Source organism: Mirounga leonina, unplaced genomic scaffold (genome assembly GCF_011800145.1).
Source record: "Mirounga leonina isolate KUSES-001 unplaced genomic scaffold, KU_Mleo_1.0 Mir_129, whole genome shotgun sequence".
Lineage (NCBI taxonomy): Eukaryota > Metazoa > Chordata > Mammalia > Carnivora > Phocidae > Mirounga > Mirounga leonina.
This window is the reverse complement of record NW_023270323.1, coordinates 11,217,846-11,235,878: the sequence shown is the minus strand read 5'-3', so window position 1 is coordinate 11,235,878 and position 18,033 is coordinate 11,217,846. Positions and strand designations below refer to the sequence as shown.

The window sequence follows — 18,033 nt, the reverse complement described above, 5'->3', positions numbered from 1 at the left end:
ACACTACTGAAACAAAGTTTCAGGGGCGCCTGGGTGACTCAGTTGGTTAAGCGACTGCCTTCGGCTCAGGTCATGATCCTGGAGTCCCGGGATCGAGTCCCACTTTGGGCTCCCTGCTGAGCAGGGAGTCTGCTTCTCCCTCTGACACTCCCCCCTCTCATGTGCTCTCTCTCTCTCTCAAATAAATAAATAAGATCTTTAAAAAAACAAACAAACAAACAAAAAAACCAAAGTTTCAGAAAGCAACATTATTTTTGCTGCACTTTATTTTCTATTCTAGTTCTTTTTATTAATGGGAATCACAACCCCCAAGTTGATTTTAGACTCTGTCTATACATGTGTATCTAGAGAGAGGCATAATTATAGTAAGGAAATATATATATAAACACATCTTCTTGCAGATAAAAATCTTTTCCTCTATTTTTTTTTTATTATTATGTTCAATTAGCCAACATATAGTACATCATTAGTTTTTGATGTAGTGTTCAGTGATTCATTAGTTGCATATAATACCCAGTGCTCGTCACAACACATGCCCTCATTTTCCCTTTATTTTAAATGATCCTCGGATTGGAGATATGATATAGTGTGAACCTTGGTGCCAAGAAGAGCAGCACTTTGTTAATCCATCAAATTTTCAGACTCCTGTTTCAGAACTGAATAATAATAGAAAATTATAATTAAATGTCAGTAGCAAGCAGAAAGAGTCTTTTTCAAGGAGACATAATGAGCATACTTTAATAAGTGAATGTTAGATTTAAATGATTTCTGTCTCTCTTATTTATCATGTTTCTAAATTCTTCCTCCCTTCCAGCAATCCATCTCCCTCCCTCACACTCTCTCTGCTTCTCCATTTCTGTCTCCCTTCCTTCCTTATTTCTCTTCCCTGTTCTTTACTTTCTTTCTGGAATTCCCTTTTATCATCTCCTACTGTCATTAAATGGCCATGTTATAGAATTGAAGTTGATTTGCTTGTTTGTTATTTGTTGAGTTAGTCCTATCCCTTTATTGGAGAATTAAATCTCCCCTATATCTAAACTCAAGAGAATTTGTAAGGAATTATGATTTCTCACTCAAGATAAACCAAATTTTGTTTATGTTTACATTTTGGGTAAAATTAGAGGTCCTCACACTTAAAGTGCAACAGCCTTTTTGAGATCAAGTGTAATAAAAGAGAATTCTTCAGTTCTTCTTAGCCATTGCTTTACACAGTAGTACTGCTCAAGGGCTGTCTTAATTTACAAATTTAACAAATGTAAAAAACCACATCTCAAAGACAGAATCAACATAATGTACTAATTATACTCATTACCAGACAAGCAATTAGCAGCTTATAGTCAATGGCATATACTAATGTAATATAAAAACTTTAAGATTAAAAAAGTGACCTTGTGAAGAACTATTTTCTAGGACCCCAGTGTTACTTTTGGGCAGTGCAGTTCTTCACTCTCAGAGGTCACTTGCAACAAAGAGTCTTGTTACACTACATTGGTACAAAAGCATTCTCTTTGATGCGAACCAACCTGAAACCTTTATGTACTGATAGCTTTAGTTTATTAGGCTCCTGGCCATAGTTTTCAATAAGGAAAATGTCAAGATGGACAGTGAGATATGGAATTAGGTTAAAAGAAGTAAACAATTTTAGGGATACTGCCTTGTGTCTAAGTGATTTGATCATTCACCTGAAACTTAACAATAACTTTTTTTTAATCTATGAGTCAATGACCTTAAAAGGTCTCTCCTTACATCTTACCTCTCAGATCTGTTACAAAAAGTAAGGCCTGAAGTAGTGGGCTGTCTGCCCCCGTTTTGTTATTTTATACGCCAGTGCTGATAAAATGGCTTCACTCAGCAAAAAGAAATCAAACATTTCCTCCCGAGCTTAAGGCGGAAACCTACACCATGATCAGATCAGCATGATAGTGCTTCAGAACTTGGGCGTATTGACAATATCATGTTTCTTTTTTTGTGTACTTAAATACACTTGTGAGGACAAATGGGGAATCGAGGAACCTCTTTAATACTGAAATGTCATTTTGAAGTTAGCTTCTAAGAGATGCTTAAGTTTTTTGAGTCTTGTGTGAGGGGAAGGGTGAATGATGATATCCAATTAAGGATGATGTTAGTCACATATAACAAATATAGTTAAAACACAGTGTACTTTAAAAGGGAGTTTTTTTTTTTCAATTTGACTAAAATAAATGGAATATGTTCTATTATGAAGACTTTTTATGTTTTTAAAATCTTTTATTTTTATTTCTTTTTCCCCCAATTAGTTTTTAGCAAGCTCTAGTATTCTCCAAAAGGAGCATGTTTATGGTTTCATTTTGTATTTGGATACTTGTAATTGTATGTAAAATCTAATGTTGTTTGTAAACTCTCTTTGAACTCAGAGCCTTTTCAAGAGATGGAAAATCCACCTATAGTCACCATTTATCCTGTTTTGAATAATTTGATTTTTTAAATAACAGAATCTAGAACTTTTATTGGAAATCTTTTGATTTCTGGTTTCATGATTTCCTCTCAAAAGAACTTTTAAATTCCCCCTGAGTAGATAATGATATGCTGAGGAAAATAAAGCAGAAACAAAAGGGAGGAGCAATTTAGAATTTTATGTTGTCCTAGCTCATGATAGTTCATTAGGTGTTAGTTCATTTATCCTGCCTTCTTTAAGAAGAAGGTATAATGGGCGCCTGGGTGGCTCAGTTGGTTAAGCGACTGCCTTCGGCTCAGGTCATGATCCTGGAGTCCTGGATCGAGTCCCGCATCGGGCTCCCTGCTCAGCAGGGAGTCTGCTTCTCCCTCTGACCCTCCTCCCTCTCATGCTCTCTGTCTCTCATTCTCTCTCTCTCAAATAAATAAAAATAAAATCTTTAAAAAAAAAAAAAAAAAGAAGAAGAAGGTATAATAAGTGATGTCCACAGCTTTGTAGATGAAGGAAGTGAGAGACATGGAAATTAAGTGGCTTGCCCAAGCTCATGGGTTGAATTTGGTAAAGCTGGAATTAAAACCCAGGTGTTTTGACAGTAATCTTTCTGGTAGATTATGCTACCTTAATTGGCTTTAAAAGGGTTTCAAAAAGTTATGTAATCAATCCATTCCATAAGAGTTGTTTTGGAATGTCTTTAATCAGGAATTAGAAATATAAAAACAGGTAAGACATGGTTTCTTATGTTACTGTTCCAGTTGGGGGTGGAGTGGGGAAATGAGTGGGAGTGATGACAGATATCTAATATAATGGATAATTTTAATATATTGAAAGAAATGTCCTAAGAGGGGGCCAAAGTGCTCTGTGAGAATAGTGGAAGGAGCTAGTAACTCTCCCAGGATGGGGAAATATTAAAGAAGTTTCTATCTGAAATCTTTTAAGAGTAGCTCCAATGGTATTGCCTTCAAAAATAACATTAACTTCCTGTGATCAAAATGGGTAGTGAGCACAGCTATTAGATGTACTTAATGATTTCAGTGCTGTTTATTGCCTGTTAAATAAAGTAATTATAATAGCCCACCACATGTTTAGAAAGATTTGGAAAGCAGTTGAAGAAATTGCATTTTACCTAGTCTCAAATCAAGTTAGTAAGTAAGTAGCACTGGTATTAACAACAGTACATGGTTTTCACTGGTCTAGCAGCCTATGCACCTAGTAAATGAGTCTAGGATTCCTGTTTCTCCTCACTTAAAGGGCCAGATTCTATATTTGAACTCTCATTTTTAGTTCCCAGATTAGTGAAATTTTTCCAACAGTGCTTAGCAATACAAGGCAACCATGATATGATATGTGATGTTATATATATTTTATCCACTTGTGAAGTGTTAATCATGCAATTCCATATTCAGTTGTATAGCTGAAGATAGTATTATTGATATGACAAAATGCATTGAGACTCCTGCCGATTAGGAAAATGTGATTTTAAAAGGGTATGTTTGTACCAGCCAAAATCCACCTCTCTGTTACCTAGATAAAGGTATGTCTCCTTTTTCATCCAAAAAGCAAACAAAACCATTCCTAAGGTATTAGACCCGCTGGAGAAACCACTTAGCTCCAAACACCTCTCCTTTTTTTTTTTTTTCCTCTCCTATTATAAATACTTCATTTCAACCAGAACGTACAATCTCTCAGGGGTTTCATAGTTTAAAAAGCTACAAGCACGGGGTGCCTGGGTGGCTCAGTCATTAAGCGTCCACCTTTGGCTCAGGTCATGATCCCAGGGTCCTGGGATCAAGCCCCACATCAGGCTCCCTGCTCAGCAGGAAGCCTGCTTCTCCCTCTCCCACTCCCCCTGCTTGTGTTCCCTTTCTCGCTGTGTCTCTCTCTCTGTCAAGTAAGTAAGTAAGTAATTAAATAAATAAATAAATAAATAAATTTTTTTTTAAAAGCTACAAGCACATCATGTTATAGCTACATAAAAAACAGTGCTATAAATGGAACTGCCTGGCTTAGACCATATATATTTCTGCACAGTCTTTATGGAATCTGCACAAAGAAATATCTTCTTTCCCTTTCATCCAATTAATTGTTCTTGTGTGTAAGTTGCTTTCTAGTCCGGTATATCCAGAGTGGTGAAATCACAAGGCCAGCCATGTAGCCAGAGGTCACTCTAAGCATACAGAAGATGGGCCGTATCTGCCACGGTCCTTCCCAATCGAGTGGACTAGGAGAGGCTCCAAGCCATGTTCCTATAAAGCTAGAAATTGTAGTGATCTGAAGACTGTTCTCCCAAATGGATGTGACTTCATTTCTACTGAACACTCTTAGCCATGCTTTGATGTTTGGTTCTAACAAACATAAACAAGGTACAGTAGAAAAGTAGACAAAATAACTGCAAATAAAAATGTTTCCAGCACGTATAGAACAAAAATTGCATGAAAGAAGAAACATGACATAAACAGCATTTCAAAAATCTGGTTACCTTGTATGATAATGAACTTCTTTTAGAGGATGCATTTGGTTTCACTACTAAATATAATACTAGACTGACAGTAGTTACAAAAACAATAGGTGCACAAGTGTGTTTCCAATATTGAGAAGTTCTCCAAGAAGAATGATGGACTGATGCTTAGGATCATTGAAAATATGCATAAAAGATGGGTATACAGTAGTCTCTTGATATCAGTATCTTTCACTGTGTTTTCTTTGAGAGTCTGTCTAACTCTCCCACCTGCGGAAGAGAAGCGGGGGTTACTACCTCCCACTATCAGGCACGACTGGCCTTCCTGACCCTCAGGCAGGTGCAGGCCTGTGGGGCCCAAACATCTCTTTCCTACCACTTCCTTTTTCTTCCTTCAAAAGGTGATCCACACTCAGTTTCTAAACCTTTAATGCTTTTGTGGCTCATAGCTCTTACAATTTTACTTCAGACCATCTGTAGCAAGTATATACATAGCCCTCTGAACTTTGTTTCACACCTCCACAGTTTTTTGCCCATTTTCCTCAGGAGTATCAATCCCTCCCCACCCCTTCTTTCTTCCTCTTCCTATTTACCTATTCGTTTGTTTGTTTTATTGGCTACCAGAAGAGACCTTATTATAGCAAAAAAATCATCTTTATAAATAATGGTCATGAGACTTTAAGTTGGCTATCATAATGTGATTTTCAGGCATGTAGAGCAAATTGAGAAACAGTTAAATTTGGCATATTTTGTAGAAGCAGAGTAGAAAGGTAGTGCAAACTTTTAAATGAATTACTTTTATTATAATTTTGTACTACCTTACAGAACTTAAAAATGGTAATGTTCTGGACTTTTTTTTCTCTTTAACTTTCTGGACTTTTTTTTAAATCACTTCTTGGCCTTTTGGCTAAGATCAAGTGTAACTTTCTGGACTTCTAATAAATAAGAACTGAAATATTATATCTACTAATTTGCATAAAGCAAAAACCTAGCATTTATAGAGCAGTAGTTATCCAAGAGCCACCTTATTAGCAATTAGTTTTAAGTCTCATATGGCTGGTGAGAAGACATGGCTCTTTTAGGATACCATGGCCCATTAATATATTGTTAGTAAATACTAATAACCTACAAGAGAATGATAAATCTACCTGTTAGAAATGCAATAGACTCATGATACACTTGGAAAGTGATTATTTCATTAGTGGTTGGGGTAGTCCTCACTGAAGAAGTTATATTTAAAATAAAAGTATAGAATAAGAAACAACTAACTATGAGAAAAGTCTGGACCATTCAGGGCATAGAAAACAGTATGTATAAAAGGTCCTAACATATAAGAGAGCTTAATAGGAAAACCTGTGGCCTGGATGGAATGAAAGAAGTGGAGAGGAGACTAAAAAAGATTCAAATGGCAGATCTGAAAGGAGTCTTGTTTTTATTTTGAGTGCGATAGTATGCCTTTGAGACTTATTTAAAAGGGTGGTGGCGTCATGGAATTTATATTTTGAGAAGATAACACTGGCTGCTGAGTAGAGAGGTAGTTGGGTGAAGAAAGGAGGCCTATCCAGAAGCCATTGCAGTTTTCTAGTCAAGTGATAATGTTAACTGGGTATAGGGTGATGCCAATGAAAATGCAAATAATCACTTGGAGTAAGATATCTTTGAGAAGTTAAATAACCAGCACTTCTGATGGATTTGATACAGGCAGTAAGGATGATGAAGGATTTCAGGATCATGCCCATATTTCTGTTTTGAGCAATCAGTTGGATAGTGATGCCACTTACTGAAATTGGAAAGATTGGGGTTGAATGGATATCTCTGGTTTTGGGAAACAAGAAATAGTATTAAGCATGTTCAGTTTGAGGTGCTTCTAAGATATGCTAGTGGAAGTCTCAATTATATGGGATTGGAGCTCCCGGAAGACATTGGTGCCAAGAATATAAATTTGGGAGTTATCTGTATGTAGTTAATTATTTAAAGCCTTGTTAGTAGATGAAATTATACAAGAAGAGAGTGAAAAGATAGGGTTCTAAAACTGGTACCTGAGGAAATCCAACATTTGGATATCCAATAGAGGAGGAAAAAGCAAAGACTAAGAATGAGCAGTCTAAGAAGTAGAAGAAAACCAGTCTTGTAAAGAGAGGAAAGTGCTTCATTAAGTAACTGTCATCACCATCAATCGTTGCTGAGAGGTAAGTAGGATATAGATGCAAAATGTCTGTTGGGTTTAGCAACATGGAGGCCATTAGTTTGACACAGTGAGAGTTGCCAAGGTGTGGAGGAGTTGGAAGTTGACTCAAGTGAGTAGAATACTAATGGGAAAGAAGAAATCGGAGACAGCAGGAGCTAGAAGGGAATGTGTTAACAGGGGAGAGGTTTTGTTTATTATAGAAATATTAAAGCACGTTTGTATACTAATGGCAATGACTCAGTAGAAAAGGGGGTTAATTAAGATCGAGGGCAGACGTTAACCAAAGAAGTAAAATCTCTGATAACGTAAAATAAGAGGGGGATTGAACACATATTGGGAATCAGGCTTCAACTGGTAGAAAATTGCATCTTTTGAGACAAGGGAAAAGATTGGCAGACAGGGGTAGATGTATAGAATTAGCCATGGGAAAATGAGAAGTTCTTTTTGGAAAGATTCTGTTTTCTTGATGAAATATGAGAGAAAATTATCAGAAAAAAGAAGAGGGAATTAATGTGGGGAATTTGAAGAATGAGGGAAAGTGAAGCATTATGGAGAGTGAGTGAAATTACTGTTAACACATTGATGTTGAGTGTCCAAGGCTTTTGACTATGAATTTATGATGTTGCCAAAACCCTCACTTGTTTGGTTTTCTCTAAGTTTTGGCTACTTGTTGGGAGTCAAGGCAGTATAAAAGAAGGCAGGTTGTTGAGTTCATCTATGGTTGTATGATCCTTAAGTCCTTTCAATTCTTATTTTTTACCTCATGTATTCTATTTTCAAGAATATCTCTGTTCTCTATTTTTTAATAAAATTTTAAACTAATGAGTTTCAATATGTGGTTTGTTTAAGAATGTAATTTACTCCTAAAATACTATAATATAGATGTGTTTATCAGTTTTAAATTATCTTAGATTAGAAGCTAAAGTCTGTGACAATCTTTGTCTAGTTGTGGTGTTACTTTCTCAGTGTTCTTTATATGACATGCCCAAATATTGGTGTTATCCTTATTTGCACTTCAGTGGATCCGTGTTCAGGGAAAGATGAGTTACAAGAAAAGCAAAATGTTTGAATCTAATTCTCCAGTAAGCAGTTATTTGTTGACCATTCTGAAATGAATTCTCTTTTCTAAGATCTTTAAGGTGAAATGTGGAGTCAGGGAATTGAAACTTACAGCTATCACCCTGAAGAGGAAATTGACTTACTCAAATGAATTACTAAGCAATTTATTATTACTAGGGAAGTTTTAGTCATTATTTTATATTGTATACATAGCAGATAAGTTATCAAAGAGGGATCACAGAAGGTCACACAGGAAATCCTCAGTGTTTATGGGCTTTTGCGTTAGTAACTCTCAAGTATTTTTCTACATTTCTTTTCCTATAGTGGAGCCATACACACAGACACATATATATATGATTTTTTGTGTTACTGACTCTGAATTCCAAAAATTAATTTGTTTGGGCATTTTGCTGTGTCTCAATGCATTTGTAGACTGGTGCCATAAAAAAAATTAGGATGGCTTACTGGTTTTTTGTTTGTTTTTTAAAGATTTTATTTATTTATTTGACAGAGACACAGTGAGAGAGGGAACACAAGCGGGGGGCGGGTGGGAGAGGGAGAAGCAGGCTTCCCACTGAGCAGGGAGCCCGATACGGGGCTCGATTCCAGGACCCTGGGATCATGACCTGAGCCAAAGGCAGACTCTTAACGACTGAGCCACCCAGGTGCCCCAGATTATATCAAGTTTTCTGAAAACATATCTATTCATAATAAAACTTTGATACTTAAGAATTCCAAATACTGCAATCTTTTTTTCATCCAGAATATAGCAAGAATTCTTTGTTTCTTCTTTAAAAATATTTAAATGACCAGAAAATACCAGGGCTTTATGTTGAAGTGATACATGTTTGAATTATATCTTTAGAAGTTAAAGGAGTATACTCTACATTTTATTATTACCCCAAATCATTTCGTGGATTAGATTAATATTCTGCCAAACTGGATAGTATTAGAAACTTTTGCTTTTTTTTTTTTTTTTACTTTTGTCTATTTTTAAAAACCAAATAATTCACTTTTGATGAATATAAAATACTATTACTCAAAAAAGTAAGTTCAATACATTATAGTTTTCATTGAGTAAGAAACATTGGACTATGAAAAGTTATACAAACAAAGTGTCTCTTTCCACTTTCATGATCACTACCATCCATTTCATCTCTGATCCTCCATTAGGAAGACTTAGGAAATTACCAGCACTTTCACTGTCAATAGTAAGGTTACATTCCAGTTATTTTCTAAAAATTCTGTGCATACATGATAGATTCTTATCATTCCAGGAAGAAGCTCTACTTCTGATGTACTAGACATACACAAGTCTCCATTCTCTCATCAGACCTTTCTTAACAAAGGGCTTAGTAAATCTATGGGATTCCTGTCCATCAGAGACACACAAGATGAGGAAGATTATTTCAAGGACATTTCATCAGATAATAATTCTGGACACGAAGATTCTGAAAATGCCTGCTCCCCTTACCAGTTCAAAACTAGTGGCCCAGAAAAAAAAACTTTCCCTGGTATTGATGTGCCTCCCAAGAAGAAGATTTGGGCTTCATCCATGGACTTGCTTTGCACAGCTGACAGAGACTTCTCTGGGGAAACTGGTGGATTCCAGCAATATCTCCCTGAGGCAGTAACGGTGCGGACTTCAACTACTCCTAGAAAAAAGGAAGCAAGATACTCAGATGGAAGCATAGCCTTGGATATCTTTGGCCCTCAGAAAGTGGATCCAGCATTTCACATGCGAGATTTGCCCACTTCCTCAGCAATATCAAGTGCTTTGGACCGAATTCGAGAAAGACAAAAGAAACTTCAGGTTCTGAGAGAAGCCATGAATGTAGAAGGTTAGTAAATTTGAATGGGTTTGAGAGAGGATTGAATTGAAATATTTAAAATTGTGTTTTGAAATAAAGAAGGGTTATTAAACCATTACACAAGTTTATTTCCACTGCCAAAGCTTTATACCCAGGTTAGTCTCTTTGTCAGTTTCTGTCCTCATTTCCACCAAAACCCTAATCAAACTACACTGTTCCCACACAGTCATCTCTAGTAAGCATCCCAGTCCAGGCACTTTTATAGCCCTTCAATATTTTGGGTAGCATGTTTTTAGACTGTAAACTTCTCAAGGCAGGAGCCATGTTTTCTACTTCTTTTTAATCCTCCCCAGCACTGTGTATCTTGCACTCTCAAAAGATGCTTCCCTAAAGGTCTGGTTCACGGAAATAAGAGGCAGTTAATAAAAATCAGCAATCCTAGGGAGGCAGAGTAGCCTGGTGATAGTGCATTGGTTCCCAAACCACCAATCTCAAAAAAAAAACTTAGGGACACAACTCCTGGAGATCATAATTTATTTGGTTTGGAATGAAGTTTTAAATCTGTATTTTAAAAGTCATGGTATTTAGGTTTATAGATATAGAGTCAGACAGCCTAGGTTTGAATTATTTACTGCATCAGTAGCTACGTGATCCTTCCTTCAGCAACTGGGCTTAATCTCTCCAAGTGTAAGTTACTCCATCTGTAAAATGGGCTTAACAAAAGTAGATTAGGTAATGAATATAAAGTGATTAACAAATCAAATTATTACAATATTAATATGAGGTACATTAAAAAACAACTTTGTCAATGATAAATTCTTATTTGCAGGGCAAAGTTCTGGTTCAAAAATACCTGATTGGCACACAAACCTCTAAAATTACGTGTTAGACATGGAGAGAGGCAATTTTTAACATAAATAAATGGAAGAGAAAACAAAATTAGAATTATCAATCTAATCTCTACATTTTTGAAGATTAAAAGTTTTGTTATCTCCCTTTATCTTGTAGACAAACTTTGAGACATAGCTGAAAGAGAAATTTAAGGTGTTTCCAGTTCAACAAGAGTAGTGGCATAATCAAGGGTCATAATTCATTTTTAAGGCCATTGTTCCAGTGGAATATTTTTGATCACATAGATCAAAAATACCTTTAAAGTGCTCTGCTAAAGGTTTGTTCTTTTACTTAGGCGTAAGCATAGCTCTGGACTGAATATACTCTACACATTATGCTTTACTTCTAGTAAAAGAAGCTTTGCTTTTTTTCAATTCAGGAATTGCAAATTAGGGATGAATTTAAAATTATAAAGGAAATTATTGAACACTTAATTGATATTATGGGTATGTATATATGTGCATTTAAAGAAAACATTAGCCAGCTTTATGAGATGATTGTATATAATCTTGATCTGAAAACTTTTAAGGACAGAAAATACCTTAGAAATTTGCTATATGCATGATTTCATTGTTTAACTCTGATCAGTAAGCTTTTAGAGTTGTGGCAGAAAGGCATTTTCTGTAGCTTAAAGTCTTCTCTTTCAGAAGTTGTACTTCATGATTATTTAATGTTGCACAACAACTAGCATATGAATAATAACTTAGCCTGACCTTCTTATGAACATAAGAGACGTTTATGTGAAGAATTCTTGCCCAATGTGGAAAAAACCCCCAAACCCTTAATTATTCAAATAGATAAAACTGTGATAGTCTCAGAGTATAAATAGTGAAGCTACATACTGATGTAGATGACTATTTCTAACATTCAAGAAATTGAGTAATATACTTTCTTAACATGTGAATATTAAAAATTAAACCATGTTCTTATGTTCACGTGTGTGTTTTAAAAGACATACTTAATATTTGATAAATTAATAGTAGTATGAACTAGTGAAGTCTGAGAAAAGTGTTTTTTTACACTTGAACCTTGCTTTGACAGTTAAACAGTAAAGAAATCAAACACTAATGGAAATATATATTTAATGCATTAAGTTATGCTACACTAGTCTGATATATTTTGTTTGAATAGGTGATTTTTTTTGATTACCCATAAAGTGAGTATTAAGCCGAACTACGTCCTAGTTTGCACAGGGAATGTGTGCAGGCACCTGTGTTAAAGAAACTCAAATAGACCAACTTGTTTACAGCTTGTTTCCAAATATGCATATATATCTGCAAAGATGGTATATAATATTATTGACCCTTATTTATTAAAAATGGTAACTTGTTACAAAACCTAACTTCCAAATTTAGAAATGTTATATTCATTACAAGAGATACAAGAAAAGAAAAGGAAAAGATTTCTTCTTAAAAATAAAATATGCTTTGAATTGTTTGATACCATTTTCATCCTGAAATCTTTCTTTGCTATTGAAGTTTTCAAAAGCATTTGTTCTCACAAAGAACCTACCCATTTTTCCCCAGAGTGTATTTTTTTTTAATTTTTTTCCCCCAGAGTGTATTTTATAACCAAGTTAAACAAACACTTCGAAAATGTTGGTTTATCATGGAAATGCTTACACCATCTTAAATAAACTCCATTATCATATAGTAACTTACAAGTAGTAATAAATTATATTTGCTTTAGACTAAAGGTATTCTTCAGAAAGAATGTTTGATGTTTGGAATTCAAAAGCAGTAATTCTTAGTTATTTAGTTGAGTAATTTGCTGGTTTTATGCTGTGCATTTTCTAAAAGTGAGATAATTTATGTTAGCTGCTCAAACAAAAGTGCAGATTGCTAATATAAAAATTTTAGCTAGTATACAAAAAAGAGAGTAGAAAACAATACAAATCCCATTTATCTCATTTAGTTCTCACGAAAAGTAGGCTCCACAGATCCCTTTTTTTTTTTAAAGATTTATTTATTTATTTGAGAGAGCGAGAATGAGAGAGAGAGAGTACATGAGAGGGGGGAGGGTTAGAGGGAGAAGCAGGCTCCTTGCTGAGCAGGGAGCCCTATGCGGGACTCGATCCAGAGACTCCAGGATCATGACCTGAGCCGAAGGCAGTCTCTTAACCAACTGAGCCACCCAGGCGCCCCCACAGATCCCTTTTATGTGTGAGAAATCAAGCAGAACAGTGGATGTTGCTTATGTACACATTTCTTTTTAAATATTCTTGTTTTAAGCCATTTAAAAATATTAATATGCTCTGTACCATTTTTGTGATCTTTAAATCTGTCAGTTGCTACTGGCTATGAGTAATTACAGAATTAGAAGAGGTCTTGGAGTACATATTCCTGAGCTCATGAAGATTTAATAACTTACCCAAGACCACGTAACTAGTTAATGATAGAATTTCCATCATTATGGGAGACTGTGGATTTCCATCTAGATTTCAAAACTCCAGTCTGAGAATTTCCAATTCTGTGTTACTTCCTGATTTTTTAAAAAAGATGTGTTCCAGTGTTCATTGGGTTAATACAGCAATTGGAAGAGAAGTAACTACCAAATTTGGGTTTGTCCTTTTAAGCATGTAAGGAGGCTCATTGAACTAATAGGAAAGACATTTGTCTCGGGCACCTGGGTGGCTCAGTCAGTTAAGCATCTGACTCTTGATTTGGGCTCAGGTCATGATCTCGGGGTTGTGCGACGGAGCCCCACGTCCAGCTCCACGCTCTGTGCAGAGTCTGCTTCTCCCTTTCCCTCTGCTCCTCCCCCTGCTCTCTCTCTCTCTCCTTTCCTCTCTCAAATAAATAAAATTTAAAAAAAAAAAAAAAAGGAAGACAGTTGTCTGCTTTAACCTCAGATGTATAGCCCTTTCCTTAGTCCATCCTCTTGAAAGGAGCCTTTACATAAATCACCTCTATAGCATTTCCTTAGCTGCTAACATCAACCAGCCAGCTAACACAGGGGAGAGCAGAGTTTGGTACTAGAAGGAATCTGGATGCTATTTAAACCAAACATCTCACTTTCAAAAGCCCAGAGTAGGCTAGTTTGCCAAAGGAGATACATAATTCATAATTTATAACAGAGCTGTATTTAGAATCCAGATCTCTTGAAACCCAGAATAAGATTTTTTCCACTTTGCCATTCTGATTTCAAGCAGAAACGAGATACATTTCAGATACATTATTTGGAAAATTCTTTACTGACTGGAAGGTTGGGTATTCAACTCTAACCACCTAACAAACCCCTTAAGTCTCTTCCTAATAAAATTATATAATTTTTAATACAGTAAAACAAGATAGTATAATTTTTTAAAAAGGCTCAAATCAGGCACTTTTGGTTCTTTCTGCAGCAAACCACACTGGATAGGGGTTAAGATGGAGCTCTATGGTGTTGCATGCTCTATTGTGGTAGATAGTGTCTTAATGGGGCTTTCCTACAGTAGGATCTTATAAGATGGTTATCCTGTAGCCAGTGAAATAAGAATGTAAGCTATCAAAATGCAGTGGTTAGCATTGAGTGCTCTGATTTCCTTGAGAACAAAATAAGAAAGGAAGAGAAAAGACCCTGAGAAAGAAACTATAGTTGAAGTTTAAAAATTATAAATATAAGATTATTTCTATAATTATTAAGTTAATACTTAATCTTTCAGATAGTTTTCTACATTTAAAAAGCAGTAAGGAAGGGGCAGGAAGAAACATAACAGGTTTATCTTGTGGAAACTACTTGTAAAATTGATGTGACTCTTCAGTTTTCCCCTCAGCAGAGGACTGTCCCAGTCTACTTTTTCCCTTTTTTCCTTGTTCCTAGTATCTTTTTTGCACCTCTCTACTCCATCTCAAAATCGGACATACCATCTGTTTTATAGTAGAAGTATCCGTCACCGTCTCTCTTGTATGTAATTACCCCACACTCCCTGTCTTTCATTGCCATGTGGGTTGGTAGCACATTCCCAATTATGAGAGATGGACTTGGAACCAGTACTGTGAGAGTCTAGTAGGAACAGCACTCCACACCCTGGGCGGGGACCATGAATAGCATTTTGCTTCCAGCAGTCAACACTCCTCTGCATTCTGTATAAATACTAGGAGGGAATAGGAAGAACAGATAAAATTAAATTCTTCAAAAGTGACTGTGGTTAAATATTACTACTTAAGGAGTTTTAAGTCAACCTACTTTACTTCAGCCTTGAATACTGTTTAAAGAAAACAGTGTTGTGACCTCTGGTCTAGCTTAGTTTTACTGTTCCGTGACCACCTTGTGAATGCAGCTTAAACTCTGTGTTGTGCAACTAGAATATGTAAACACTGCAGTATGTGAGCCTGCGCTTATCACTGAGGCACCTCATTTTCATGAGAAGATTGAATTTGAAAGCGCACACGTTTTTATAGTTGCATTTCAGAAAAACAAGAGGATGGGTTTATAAATATTACAGATCAATATGTAGGATACTTTTAGTGACATGTTACGGAGAGAGAAATTTTTCTTCAAAACTTATCTCTCTTTTAAAATCCAAAATTGGGGCGCCTGGATGGCTCAGTCAGTTAAGCATCCGACTCTTGATTTCAGCTTACGTCATGATCTCAGGGTCCTGAGATCAAGCCCCACATTCGCTCTGTGCTGGGCATAGAGCCTGCTTAAGATTCTTTCTCTCCCTCTCCCTCTGCACACTGCCCCCCACTCTTATGTCCTCTCCATTTCTCTCTCCCTCTCTCTCAAATAAATAAATCTTAAAAAAAAAAAAAAAAAGCTTTCAGGCATAGCCAGGTTCAGGAAGCTTTGTCTCACCTCCCCAGTTTATGATGATGTCCTATTTTTCATTGAAATTATTGTTTTGAGGAGCTTGTTTCTCCTATAAAAATCAGAATTTTGGCATGGTCTAGGGGTGCCTGGGTGGCTCAGTTAAGCATATGCCTTCAGCTCAGGTCATGATCCCAGGGTGCTGGAGTTGCCCGAGTTTGGCTCCCAGCTCAGTGGGGAGTCGGCTTCTCCCTTTCCCCCTGCCACCCCCCTCCCCCCGTACTCTCTTTCTCTCTGTCAAATAAATAAATAAAATCGTTAAGAGAAAAAAAAAGAAATTTTGCATGGTCTAATTCATAGCTGTGTCCTTAGTATCTACCACTATACCCTACCTGATAATAAGTATTAATGTAAACTGAGTATTGCAATGTAGCTATTAATATTAAATATTTGGTAAGTGCTATTTCAGATACATGATACAATATTCTCTGATGAATTCTGCATCGTGAGGAGAAATCCTACCTCCTTCTCCTGTGTTTTGTCCAACTCCAAGAGAAGTCATAACCTGACAACCAACAGCAGATGCAGTCAATTTTCTTTAAAGCTCTGGACTGTTTGGGAAAGCTTTAGAAGGGGTAGAGAAGTCCTAACAACATGGGATCCGGGAGGATTCTAGAAGAGTGCCATAGCCAGCCCAAATGCAAGACACAGCCTAGATTGGTGGCTGCTCCATTACACAAGACTGTTAATAGATTGAGGGGACTAGAGACTTCATTCTTTTTGCTGTTCCTACTCTGCACAAATTTTACATCTATAAAGTAATTTACAGTTCACAGAGCATTTCTCCATATATCTTTCCTTAGTTATGTATCTTTATACTTGCGTTGAGTTCTTTTCCTCCTGATTAAAAATTTTATTGATCATGTCTAGCTCTCAGGGTATTTTAGAATATGTTCTGTTCATGTAGCAGGTAGCATGGTATAACATAGAATACAGTAGACTCTACTGAACATAAAAAAGGAATAATCTTTAATCCCTAAAAATTAATCCCCTGATAAGAAAGCACAGAGAAAAACACAATACATGAAAACATAATGTTACTATTTTTGTATCTTTGGTGTATTCGAAAATTGAAATATTTCACTAGAGCCGTAACCTTAAAAATGCAGAGTTTAAAATTTTTTTTTAATTATTTAGTTCCTGATGCTGCAGTTGTCTGAGTCTCACTTTCTGCCTGTCACTTGTCGGAGCTTGAATATGTGTCACTTGTAAATGATGTTTTTAGTTTTTAGATTACAGTTTGTGCTTGCTTAGTTTCATTTTAATGGGAAGGTTGTAGATTTGAATGTTTCATCTGAAATAGCTTTACGTAAGTTCAGAATATCATGTAAATCTTCATAATATCCTAAATATTAAAAGCATAGTGTTCATAATCACATACTACAGCTTTATATGTTTAAAGTGTTAAGTGTGAACAAAAAATTTTAAAGTGTTAAGTGTGTTAAGTGGTGGTAGAAATTGTGACTGTCAAGAACTTATGTCTAAATGCTCTAGCCTGCTTCTTATTGTTACTATATAAGTAGAGTCGATAGGATATTAGGGTTGGAGTGATTTTTATTTAAAGGACCAGATTGAGGTTAAAGAATAACAAAACATCTGTCAGATTTTTATATCTTGTACTCTGACCAAAAATAGTATACTCTTAATTATGGTAATATAATTAGAAATGAAAAGATGTCTCCAATTGTCAGAGTATGTATGATTACAGAATCTCTATAACTAGACTCCAAATGTTAATTCTTTTTTTTCTTTTTTTCTTTTCTTTTTTTTTTTTTTTAAAGATTTTATTTATTTATTTGGGACAGAGAGAATGAGAGAGAGAGAGCACATAAGAGGGGGGAGGGTCAGAGGGAGAAGCAGGCTCCCCGCTGAGCAGGGAGCCCGATGCGGGACTCGATCCAGGGACTCCAGGATCATGACCTGAGCCGAAAGCAGCCGCTCAACCAACTGAGCCACCCAGGCGCCCCTCCAAATGTTAATTCTTTAAGCCATCCTTCTGTAGATCCTATTCTTCTCATTCTCTCACTGCTATTCTACAAAATGTTTTTAAGAGAGAATATATTCCTATGTGTTTTCTGTGTTCATATACATATATTCACATATACCCAATTTGGTGCTGCTTTTTCTGGTGACATGTATCAAGGCTGATTTTACTCTCTCATTTATTCTTTTGCATTCATTATTTCTACACTAAGATTCTTTCCTACAACTTCATTTTCCACATCTAAAAACTAAGTACTCGTAGGAAATCAAAGAGAAGGAAATTGTTTAGTGAAATGAGGAATAATCATGGCCCCTAAATGGACCCTGGTACACTCATTTGTACAAGGTAGGCTTCATTTAAATATTTACTAACTGCGAAATTTGCATCTCAATAAATTAGATATTGAATCTAATTTTATCC

The 18,033-nt window shown here is 35.9% G+C and overlaps 1 protein-coding gene and 1 pseudogene across 8 annotated transcripts in view; one reads left to right on the top strand and one right to left on the bottom strand.

Annotated features, from left to right (window-relative positions):
* Positions 1-18,033, top strand: part of PTPN13 (protein tyrosine phosphatase non-receptor type 13) — a 208,497-nt gene that overhangs the window by 96,461 nt on the left and 94,003 nt on the right. For all 8 annotated transcript variants that reach the window (XM_035004583.1, XM_035004587.1, XM_035004584.1 and 5 more), the window contains exon 7: positions 9,414-9,977. In XM_035004583.1, coding sequence (XP_034860474.1) covers positions 9,414-9,977 — 564 coding nt within the window. The remainder of the gene's footprint in view (positions 1-9,413; positions 9,978-18,033) is intronic.
* On the bottom strand, positions 4,511-7,842 carry LOC118010711 (annotated as a pseudogene).